We start from the raw sequence: 12,493 nt of genomic DNA, 5'->3' as shown, positions 1-12,493 counted from the left end.
GATTATGAGGAACGCATGGCTGCGAACATCAAGACCAGCAACAAACAGTTCTTCAAGTACATCAAAAGTAGGAAGCCAGCGAGGGAAGCGGTAGGCCCGTCAGATGACAAAGGAACAAAAGGTGTGCTAAAAGATGACAGGGAGATTGCAGAGAAGCTGAATGAATTCTTTGCATCTGTCTTCACCCAAGAGGAGGTGAGGAAAATTCCTGCACCTGAACCAAGCTTCTTAGGAGGCGAATCCGAGGAACTAGCAAAGATAGTGCTAGACAAGGAAGAAGTTCTGCTTGCCCAGATTGCATTCACCCAGTTGAATCCGGCTGTGAAAGCCTTCGACGATTCTATGACTGTTCCTTAGGGAAAATGGAAGGGGGAAACAGAGTCATTTTCTCTCTAATCTAGACCAGGCAGAGTTGTAGATCTGAGCACTTAAGCACATGGTCCTAACGCACTGTTCATTCTGCTGCTGAGCAACCATTCACCATCGAGGGTAGACTGTGCTGGTCTGTGGAGGTCAAAGGTGGTGGCAGACTCAACTGCCTTAAAAGGACAAGCTTGCTGTGCTCTGCCTCTCTCACATTTGGGCAAGTCAGCCACGTTCCCAGATGCACGTGCTGAAGATGACCCAGCAGAGAAGAAAGCATATTCCCCATACAAATTACTGACAAGCAGCCACACATACCGAATTAGCCATCTTGAACAGAAGACATGCAGAAGAGTCAGAGTTACACCCCGTGCCATTCAAGCTTCTAGCATCAGTTGCCCTGGGGGTCCTTCCATCATTTCACTCAACAGGGATGATGCAGCGAAAGCCGCCATCTCTGGGAGGCTGTTTTCCTCCACAGCATAAGCACTTTGAAAGGCCAACCAAAGAGCAGCAGAAAGAGAAAAACGAGTAAACTTCAGGTAGCTCTCATCATCTCAGGAGAAAATGCTGCTGCCGCTGCCAAAAGAGCTGAGAGGGAAAACAGCGGTCCACCAGAGGAGCTGACCCGAACTACTTTAGCCCCAGGTTCCCCCGTGGGATTCTGCGTCGGAGCAGAGCCCGTAAGAGAGGACAGGCAACAGACAAGGCCGCGTGCCCAGGGAGACCCAAGCTCTGCACCAGAAGAGTGATATTAATCCTCCCCACCCCCACCCACCCTGCTTTGGAACAGCCTCAGAGAATGAAAGCAGGGAGCCCAGAAGCAGCTGCCGGAGCACAGGAATGCTGAACTCCGAAGAGACCTGCCCTACTCAGAACTGCCCCTGCGGGTCTCCAGCATTGTTTGGAGGCGGTAGCTGGTTGGTTACAGCAGAGCAGATTGCAACTGAATCCATCGAAGACGGAGATCCTCTGGCTTGGCCGTGAGGGAAAGGTTGGGGACTTCCAGCCGCCGGTGTGGGAGGGGGTCTCATTGGCGCCGGCCTCCTCTGTTCGCAGCCTGGGGGTCCACCTGGATTCTTCTCTTTCAGTGGAGACCCAGGTGGCCTTTACAACCCGGACTGCGTTTTTCCACCTTCGTCAGGCCCAGCGGTTGGCCCCCTTCCTCTCCCAAACAGACCTGGCCATTGTGATCCATGCAACGGTCACCTCCAGGCTGGACTATTGTAACTCGCTCTACGCGGGCCTTCCCTTGTGGTTGATTCGGAAATTAAAACTGGTCCAAAATGCAGTGGCACGCTTGCTCACAGGAGGAGCCTTTAGAGAGCACATTCAACCTGTGCTGCGCCAGCTGCAATGGCTCCCGGTTGAATTCCGAATCGTCTTCAAGGTGTGGGTTTTGACCTTTAAGGCATTACGTGGCCTGGGACCGTCGTACCTTCGGGACTGCATTACCCCATATGTCCCTACTCAGCCTCTGCGGTCAGCAGAGGCCAATTTGCTGGTGGTCCCCGGCCCCTCAATGATGCAGCTGGCCTCCACACGGGCCAGGACTTTTACAGCACTGGCCCCGGCCTGGTGGAACACGAAGCTGTCCGGGCCCTGCGGGACCTTGGCGAGTTCCGCAGGGCCTGTAAGACTGTGTTGTTCCACCGGGCCTTTGGAGAGCCCAGCCGCTGATACGGTGCCCCCTCTTTGCTCCTTGCCCTGGCACTGGTACATCAGAGCCCCTCATATTGAGGGGCCTGCCGTCCCCTCCCTCTTTTGGGGTGGGTTGAAATTGAGGCTGGACGCCTTTGTTTAAATGCTAAGGGTTGGTGCCCCCGCCCTCGGCCCGGCCCTGACATCTGGGCCATCTGTCATCTCAGACTCACCATTCCTCCCTTTTGGAGGGGGGAGGGAATTTTTAGATTAGAATACTGGACGCCTTTCCCCCCCTTTTGGGGGAGGGGAGGGAATTACAATAGTGGACTATTGAACGCCATCTATTTTACTGTAATTTATTATATTTATTAGGAACGTTTTTTTTATGGTTGTCGCTGCTTTTAAATGTTTTAACTACTTATATTGTTTTCCCTCTGCCTTACACCGCCCAGAGCCCTCCGGGGATGGGGCGGTATAAAAGTTTAAAAAATAAATAAAAATAAATAAATAATTATTAACCGCTGGTTTTAAGTATTTTAAGACGTTCTATTGATGGAGCCCATGTATTGTGTACTGGATTCGCTCCTGTTTAATGTTTTATGTTTTATATTATGTTGTCCGCCGCCCGGAGCCCTTCGGGGATCAGGTGGTATAGAAATTGAAATAATAAACAAACAAACAAACAAACAAACAAACAAACAAACAAACAAACTGCCCTTCTCTTTAATCAACACAGAATCTCTCACGCTTTCTTAGAGGAAGGTGGGTCACCCAACGCTCTGGTACCCAAGAGGAAGCCAGAGGAAGTTTGTGCGTGGCAGCGTGGGCAGCGGCAGGGCTCACCAGAACTTGGGATGCTGAAGGACTGGGTCACAATTTCACCTCACACCTCACGCCATTTAACATCTTTAACTTCTCTGTGAAACGTGGAGGGAGATTCAAACGACGGCGACTATTCCACAGAGGCTGGCCATTCTGCCCTGGAGATGGGGCCTCGGCTCAGTGGTACAACATCTGCTAGGCATGGAGGAGGTCCCAGAGGGATGGGCATCTTACCTTGAAACGGCTCGTGAAGAGTTCCATGCGAGAAGCCATCTCCTGGTTGCGGTACAACCCTTGCAAAGCGAGTAAGCACTTGAGACGGACCTCCCCCTGCTGTGAGATATAATGGACAAGCAGCCCAGCTAGACATTCCATCCTCGCTATTCGTTCAACTGTTCACAGACCTCCATATTGCCATTTCAGGCCTCCACCGTTGTATTCTGCTGCGTGTTTAGACAGATCATGCACAAGAAGCATTATGCTGCTGCCCATTACATGCTAGGTTTATGAGGATTCCTTCTCACCACTGGCCATCTTTTTGCAACAGCAATGACTTAGGGGTGATTCACGCATTACATTCCCCCTGGACAGGTAAACTGCTTGGATGTAAAACTAAAAACATAAAGTGTGACAATGATGATAAGACATGCAGGGGAGTCGCAAGTGAAACAGACGCAAGAGACAAAGGGAGGCCGTTTCTGTTTGGGATGGTTGGTGGTTCTGCTCTTTGGGAGTTTCCTTGTTTCTGAAGTTTGTTTCTAGCTCCTGGTGCTCGGGATAAAGTGCCCTTGCAACCAGAAAAAGAAATAGGACCAATTAATTCTAAGACTCCATCTCATAAAGCTGCTTGCGATCCTTAATTCTGATGGTATCTGAGAACAGACTGTGAATTCTGCTCTTTGAGCTCTCACCATTAGGCAGTGACGTAGGTATAGATTTATTGTGGGGTGGGTTTAGGGGCAGGGCTCAGGGGGCAGGGCCACACACCCCTGGAGCGTGGTGACGCCTTCCTAAGCCCCGCCCCCTGGCCAAGGATGGCAGTCTCTTCTGGCCCTGGCCCCCCTCCAGCTGGGAACCCAGCTGGCAGCCGTCCCGGCCTTTGGAGAGCTGCTTTTATAAGCACTGAGGCCAGGGGGTGGGGCTTTGGGAAGTGTGGCCATGCCCCCAGGGGTGGGTGGGGGCATGGCCCCGCCCCTGAGCCCCACCTCCAGGCTCAGTGCTTATAAAAGCAGCTCTTCAAGGCTGGGGGGCAGCAGGGGCAGAAGAGACTTGTGTCCCCAGCCGGGCTCTTTGGACATTTATTTAAAGTATTTATCAGCCGCTTTAGGGGAATCGAGGCAACTTAAAATATTAATAAAATAAATGGATCACATAAAAACCACACAACCAAAACCTTATCTCATGCCAAATCTCTGTAGCTTTAAACATAGTATCATTATCTAGATAAGAGACTGATTCTTAACTAAACCAGAGATAACTGAAGAAGCACATCTAAAGATACATCTTCATTATCCTTTTCAAGTCAATTTAACTCTTAATTAAATGGAGGTAAAAACTATATTTCTGTAACTGCTTCAATTATCAAAGACAGAACAAAACCTTTATGCAGTCAAGTTGATCACATGATGACCCTTACACAGGCTCAGAGCTACGGCAGGCCAGCGGGGTCACTGGTTTGGGGCATCAGAGTTATGGCATGTGTGGACTGAACGGCAGGGGCTACCTTTCACTGAGATGAGTCATCTGAACCAGCCGGCTGCTGTTGCAGGCTTGGGGAAGAGCAGGAAGTAAACAGAGTTAATTGGAAGGCAAGGATAAGAAGTCAGGCAGCTGTTCCTGGAGATCACAGACAGAACGTGCTGGTGAGCGGGAGTTCAGCAGAGATGTTCCACGTGAGACATCCACAGAGGCAAAGCTTTTCTGAAGGACAGTTGAATACAGCTTCTTTCAAGTTCAGTGTTGGGGAGAAAAAGTCTGAGTATGACACAGTATCCCTCTTGATAGTTTCTAGTTTCAGTTAAGCAGCGTTTCTTACCCACTCAACACCTCTACACAACAATACTTGCTGGAGGGCACCATCCATTGTTTTCCATTATATGGCCAACGGGCAGCAATTACGCATGGCCCTCCCTGCCTGGAGCTCTGGACCCTTAGGAAACAGGCGCGTTGCCTTGAAACTACTAGGACTGCCAACCTGCAGAAGCCGAGACAGAGTGGGGTGTACACGGGACCTGCTAAAACTGCCCCACCCCTGCGGCCATGGAGACGAAGGGAGATGCACTTCTGGATAGCAGCAATAGAGCTATTTGCAGAGTTCTTCAAAATTTTGACAAGAACAGGCCAACAAATAAGGAAAACAGAACAATGGCCCACAAACTGGAAAATGATGCATCCACATTCCAATTCCCCAAAAAAGGGAGACATCAAAGGCTGCAGCACTTTATCAGATCATGGCATTAATTTCTCATGCTAGTAAAGGGATGTTGAAAGTCTTACAACCAAGACTGTTACCAGATATGGAACAAGAAAAGCCTGATGTTCAAGCTGGATTCAGAAAAGGAGCACAAGAGATCGCACTGAAAATTAATGCTGGCTACTAGATCCTACCAGAGTGCAGAAGGAAATCAGGTTGTATTTCACAGATCACAGCAAAGCTTCTGTGTGAATCATGAAGAGCTACGGCTGGTTTAAAAGAGAATGGGTGTGCCGCAGCATCTGATCGTTTCGATGTACAACTTGTACTCTGGACAAGAGGCTACAGAACACGGAGAAACAGCACGGCTTACAATTAGCAAAGGTGTCAGACAAGGATGTATTTTATCTTCCCATCTCTTCAATCTGCATGCAGAACGTATCATAAGGAAAGCTGGATTAGATTTAAATGATGAAGGTGGAGTGAAGACTGGGTGGAGGAACCTTAACAATCAGAGATGTGGAAATGATGCATTACTGACAGAACATGGCAAAGACCCGAAATGGCTGCTGCTGAAAAGTTAAACGAGAAAATGCTAAAGCAGGACTACAGATGAACCTCAAGAAAGCAAAGCAGCGACTACTGGAGAAATAAGGAAACTCAAACAGCTGAAGACTTTTCTTCCTCGGCTCCATCATCAGCCAAAAGCCACCAAGAAGCCAGAAGGAGATTGAGAACGGGAAGGAGCTAGAAAAGATTCCGAAGGGTGTCTCACTGGCAAGCAAACCCAAGTTCATTCATGCCAAAGTACCCTCGGGAGTAATAGGGAGTACCCTATCACTACGCGTGGATGTGAAGAGAGTTGAAGGGAAGTGCATTCCTTTGAAATGTGGTGTTGGAAGAGGGTGTTACAGAGACTGGGGACCACCAAAAAACCCACATCAGTGTGTTCTAGATCAAATTAAGCCTGAATTGCCCCTAGAGAGGGGGTCTGTGTGAAATCCCCAAAGATTGAAACAACACCTTATAAAGAACAGAGGTTTATTCATCCTGAGGATAGCTCGGAAAAGCCAGAATTGAGCCTTTTCCCACGCATACAGTGGTAATATCAACCAGAGTCCACCCCCAGCCCCAGTGAACAGTGTGAAGAAATATGCAGACAGTTAGATAAGAGCAAGAGTCCGTTGGAGCTGGCCTTGACCAGCACCTGCCGGTGGAAAAAAGGCAAACAATACAAGAGGCACACAACATGATACCCATCCCCCCAAAGCCCAGAACAGCAAGCAGCTCCCAGCACCCTGACAGTCTGCAACCTGTGGCTCTCCAGATGTTCATGGACTACAATTCCCATCAGCCCCTGCCAGCATGGCCACATGGCCATGGTGGCAGGGGCTGATGGGAATTGTAGTCCATGAACATCTGGAGAGCCACAGGTTGCAGACACACATCATGAGAAGATCAAGAGTCATTGGAAAAAACAAGGCTAGGAAAGGTTGAAGGAAGTGGGATAAGAGGATGACCCAACATGAGATGGACTGAATTGACGGACTGGACCCTCCTGAAAAGGTGTCATATCTTCAGTGGGGTCATTCAGTGATGATTAGGTCACCGTTTGAACAAGGCTGCGAAAACTATCGCCCTGAAATTCCAGGGGGTTGTCCTTCCCCTTCTCCCCAGGAGTATGACTTTTTGCTCCACCTACAAAAAAAGTTATCTTCCTTAAAAATACAACGTTAGGGTGGGGAAAAGTGAATGACTTTGCCCCACTGAAGAGAAGACACCTTCACAGTAGGTTCCAATCCATCATTCTTCTTCACTGGGGCTCTGCCACTCATTGACAGTTATATGCTGTGGGAGGGAAACAACTTGCAACTGGTATGCCACCAGCTGCAGGGTTCTCCAGCAAAGGCTGTTCCACTGAAACCTGCCCATCTAGTCTGCAATGCAGCACATTCGCCGAGAATGACATCTAAGCTGTGGCTCAGCAGAGCTTTACCACCAGAGCTCTGGTAGCGGAAGCTGCCGCCACTGCTGCTGCCACCCCTGGGCCTCATATGCCCGTCGTATGCAAAGAGTGACCCACCTGGCTATCAAAGATCTGGAAGCTTTTTCTACCCTTGGTTTTTCCACCCAAAGAATAAACAAGACATCAGTTTTTAGAAATGGTTCCGTTCTGGCCAAGTAACATTTTAACACCCTATGAACATCTAGCAGGTGCCACTCTTGTTCCTTTTCATGTTCTGGCCTGGGACAAAAGGATGGTAGCGCCACTGTTTGGCTTAGCAATTGTCTTCAGAACAAAAGGAGGATCCAGTCTCAAAATAATCAAATCCCAGGTATAAGTGCGCAATTCTTTTCTCCTAGATGGTGCTCCCAGTGCTGAAACTCCTCTAGCAGAGTTTACTGTTACTAGGCACGCCCCCTTCCAAGTCAGGAACGCACGCCCACCTTCCCTGGTGGTTCAAAGGGGTGTTTAGACAAGGCCTTTAGAGACCTATCCGGACTCCAGGATGGGAACCTGGGTACCACAGGTCGAGCCATCCGTAATAATGTTCTTAGAAACTTTTTTGTAATGAGCTGATCTCTTGCTCCCAAAACCTAAAGCAACAACCTGCCTCCTGGGGGGTATTTGGAAGCAGACCCATCCTCCACTTCTCAAACATAAACAATAGAATATCTTTGTGTAAAGCGGGGACAGAGTTTACCTTGTTAGCATACACCCACCTTCTGAAAGTCTGCCACGTGGCACTGTAAATTCTACTGGCAGAGTCCTGTCCGGTCCTGAGGATGACTGATACGACCTCCCTAGCAGACCTAGAGACATCACACCTGCCCTCTCAGCCTCCACACCACCAGGCGCAGCCAGACCCGATCCGGGTGGAGAACGGGACGCTGCATTAATAGGCTCCTGCAGTTGGGTGGTTCCCGTGGGTCCCATACAGGCAGAGGCACCAGGTCAGAGGACCACAGCCTCTGCAGCTAACAGGGAGCCCCATGATGACTGATGCCCCTCCTGCCTGATCTTGTTGGTTAGCCTCCCTAACCATGAAAGGGAGGGAAAGGCAGACACCACCTCCTGGGGCCAGGCCTGTCTGAGCACGTCTGCTCCTTCTGCGAGGGGATCCTGGCAATGGGCATGAAAAAGCCTGGTGATTCTTGTGGGAGGCGCTGAGAGGCAGCACTGAGAGGAGGAGCCTCCTGACTGTCCTGCGGAAAACTACTGGATTCAGAGCCCACTCGTCCTAGCCTATGTCTGGCTGTCCATTCGTTACTCCTCGGAGACGTTCCACGTGGAGACCTGCCAGGCTTCTTTCTGGCCACACGACGAGTCTCGTTGACTTTGGCTGTGACATTGTCTGTCTAGAACAGGATATGATGGCCCCAAAGTGTGTCCTGAGAGGCCGAGAGGCCCAGCCTTATTGCCAAAAGTTCTAAACAGTTTATGCTTTGGTTCTTCTCGACTGGGGACCACGGGCACCGAGCCACGCGGTTCTGGCAATGGGCTCTCTAGCCCCTTTTGCTGGCATCTGTGGTAATTAACATCTGTTCTGGAGGGTCAAACAGGGTGCCCTGAACAATGTGGTTTGTCTTCAGCCACCCCCTGAGGACCTTCTTCAAGGCTCTGTGGAGTGGAATCATCTCATGGCGACGATTTCCAACATCCCTCCGAAAGGGAAGCGCCGTGTGTCGACAGGCCCTCCTCGCAGGCAGGGGACCAAACTGATGGCTGAAATGAGCAATCCCAACAACAACCCTGCCAGAAACAGAACACTGGCCCTGTGAGTTGGCAGACTTCGCGCACTACCCCTCGTCATTCCTACTGTCTCTGGGCACGAAAACTTTCCCGTTGATGGGGTGATGATATTCGATGGGGCTACGCAGCTCTTGTCTTTGCTCACAAGGAGTCTGTGGTTTTCCAGTATCTGGACGGATGTTCGCGTGTGCTGGTGTAAAGCCTCCAAGGAGGAGGCTCTGATGAGTAGGTCATCCAGATAAGGGTAGATATGGATCCCCTGCTGTCAAAAATGCACCACCACCGTGACCAAGACTTTTGTAAACACCCCGGGGACGGATGAGGGACTGAAGGACAATGCTTGGTATTGACAGTGTCAATACAAGAAGAACTGTCGGCAGCAACAGGAAGACACGTGGATCGGAATAGGCTGATAGGCTTCTTTTAAATCCAGTGGGGTCAAGCAATCCCATGACTGGATCGCCTGCAGTGTGGTTTCTTAGCCACCCACATGCTCAGCCAATTCAGATTCCGGATCACCCTCCACTCCCCTGACTTCTTGGGAAAAGTGGAGAGTAGACCCCCTGACCCCTTTGTTCTGCAGGGATTAGTGTGACAGCCCTGGTATCAATGACTATTTTGTGCCACTTCCTGAAGCATGGCTGCCTCTTCTGGTGATTTTGGTATCAGAACCTTTTGAAATGGGGGGGGGGAGGTGGCGGTGAAGAAAACTCTATCCTACACCCTTTCCTGATGATGCCGGGGCCCACTGATCATTTACCATCTCCACCAACCTGTCCTGGAATTGATTTAATTAACCCCCTACAATGTAGTCAGGTAGATAAAAGCTCAGGGGTGGAGTTCCTGGCTTAGCCACTATGCAGCAGTGGCGTAGTGTATAAGAGCAGGTGCACTCTGATCTGGAGGAACCCAGTTTGATTCCCAGCTCTGTTGCTTGAGTTGTGAAGGCTTATCTGGGGAATTCAGATTAGCCTGTGCACTCCCAGACACGCCAGCTGGGTGACCTTGGGCTAGTCACAGCTTCTCGGAGCTCTCTCAGCCCCACCTATCTCACAGGGTGTTTGTTGTGAGGGGGGAAGGGCAAGGAAATTATAAGCCCCTTTGAGTCTCCTATAGGAGAAAAGGGGGGGATATAAATCCAAGCTCCTCTTCTTCTGTTTGTTTAATTGGACTGGAACTGTCGGCCGGGGTTTCAGCCTCTGAATGAGGGAGTAGATGCCCCTCCCCTGATCTGATGGTCTTGGAATCCTTTGATCTGTATCGCAGATGAAAGGAAATAAAAGAGCACGATGCTCTGCCCCTCTGATCCCGGTCCTTGTAGGAAGCCGAAGAAGACGAGGGCATCGTCTTTCTTGTCTCCTCTGTCCAGCGCTGCGTCCTGGAAGAGTAGTTTTCCGGGGAATCTTTAAGCCGACAGATGGCCCTCGGTCCTGTTATCAGCCTTCCAGACTTCGAGCCACAGTTCCTGCGCACCAACCCAGACCCCCCGCCTGGGACCTAGCCCAGAACTGCACGGCATTCTGGGATGCCTTGGCAATGAACTGGAAACTGCGTTGAATTTTCAAGAGGAGCTCTTAGGAGTAGATGGATCCACCTCAGGCTCTTTGCCAGATTGTCTGGCCAGACGCTGGCCAGAACGCCCAGCGATCATCGCACGGTCAGCAAGGCTGCTCCAAAGGCCCTTTTCAGCATCACCTCGTTTTTCTGGTCAGAGGAGTCCTTCGGTGCACTTTCACCGGCCGTGGGGAGAACTGCCCCCAAACTGCAAGGCGGACACTGGGCTACCATTGGGGGGCCCCTTTCACTCATCGAAGGCCTCTTCCGCCAAGGCGCAGTGCCATTCAGTGACAGCATTCAAAAGGGCCGTAGCCAGGAGAAGTCCACTCCCATTGGATAACTCTCTGGGAAAGGGCAGCGCTCTGAGAAAGGGCAGCCTTGAACAGGACCAGCCACTTGCTTGGATGCTGCTGTGTCATCAGGTGGAGCTGAAGAGCCACCTTTGTTTGTTTTGTAATCAGGAGAGCCAATGACTTCCTTCCATAAACATTCACTGCCTTTTGTCCTGTGATCCCTGCCCATCTCCTGGCCACGCTCCGTCCTTCCTATCAGAGGCACAGACCTCAGAGCAGCCGGAGAAGGACCCCCCCTCCACACCTGCCTCACGCTCAGACTCCTGATGGTGGCGACCCTTTTTTCAGTATTTTGCCCCTGTGGGGGGGGGGGGGAGAAGAAACTGACCAGAAGGACCCCGAATCCTCCCCCCCACACACAATCTGCATCGTCATCTGGTGAAGGGAATCTCCTTGCTCACTTCACAGTGGGTGCCGTGGCTCTGCCCTCGGAATATTCCGTCACTCGCTTGGCCACCCAACTCACGGGGCTATCAGGTGGGGAGGCTGTTTCTGGGCTATTCGCCACTCCCCTTTGAATCTGCTAGCCCAGGACTAACTATGATGGAGCCCAGGGAAATGCTCTCGCCCAATCAGGAGATGGTGGGGGGGGGGGCAGCGGGCAGGGACAGTGACTGCAGCACGACAAATGGTGGCAGTGCCCATATTGAGGCTTCCCGCCAAAACAGGTTTTTGACTCCTGGCCACACAGTGGGCCCTTGGGCCAAAGTTCCAGGGGTCTAGGGACCCCCAATTCCTTCAGCTGCATTCTTGTCAAATGCTAAGCCAGTTTGCCATCCCCACCCCCACCCCGGCTGCTCCAGTCCCATCCAGGGGATGATTTGACAGCTGGCCGCAGTATCAGCAGGTCAGGAAGGTCCCAATACGCTCTTCCCAGTCCTGGTGACAAGGAATGAGTTGGAGTTGCTCCAAAAGAACCAAGTGTCCCACCCCCGTCACCCCAGACAAGCCCATACGAGTTGCCCCCTGCCCTCTGAATTCCCCAGGGTGAGGAGGCTTGTCCTTTGGTTTTCATTTTGTTTTTAGCTTTGCCCCTGCAGCCATCGAGGCAGGCAACTTCGCTTTCTCTTCACCCATATCAACAATCTCATCATGGAGCAACTTGGGGTGCAGGGCTGTGAGAATTGGAGAGAAGGGGCAGGACGGAGCCCCCCGGAGTTCCGGGAGGAACAGAAGCTTCCACAGCCCTGCTTGGACAGTCGAGGGCGCGACCGAGCCGACACTGAATGCTGGGGCCGCACGGAAGGAGAACTACAGCAGAAGCCTCATCCACAGTCGCCAAGACCCGAGCAAGGCTGCTATGGAGAGAACGCTTTGCAGGAGGATACTGATTCACAAGGCCACCCTGAGTTGGAAGCAACCTGAGGTCACGCAGCACGCACATTTAAATATCTCTGAAGCGACTGGGAGAGGCCATCAGGAGTGATGGGCTGCAATGTTACCAATAGGCAGATGTTACCCAGGTCTGCCTTTCTTTTCCACTCAGTTCCCAGGATGCTGTTAATGCTCCTAACCACTGCCTGGAGTCAATTACGGGCTGGATAAGGGTGACAGAGGCAGAGATTCTCTGGGTTGCTAGAGAGGCAG

General features: G+C 51.2%; 1 protein-coding gene across 1 annotated transcript in view; it reads right to left on the bottom strand.

Moving 5' to 3' along the window:
- The window catches only part of STAG3 (stromal antigen 3), a 44,230-nt gene that overhangs the window by 21,729 nt on the left and 10,008 nt on the right, over window positions 1–12,493 (bottom strand). The window contains exon 8 of the mRNA XM_048496726.1: window positions 3,064–3,162. Within this exon, the coding sequence (XP_048352683.1) occupies window positions 3,064–3,162 (99 nt within the window). The remainder of the gene's footprint in view (window positions 1–3,063; window positions 3,163–12,493) is intronic.

The sequence above is a fragment of the Sphaerodactylus townsendi genome, linkage group LG05 (assembly GCF_021028975.2).
Source record: "Sphaerodactylus townsendi isolate TG3544 linkage group LG05, MPM_Stown_v2.3, whole genome shotgun sequence".
Taxonomy (NCBI): Eukaryota; Metazoa; Chordata; class Lepidosauria; order Squamata; family Sphaerodactylidae; genus Sphaerodactylus; species Sphaerodactylus townsendi.
This window is presented reverse-complemented; position numbering and strand designations above follow the sequence as displayed.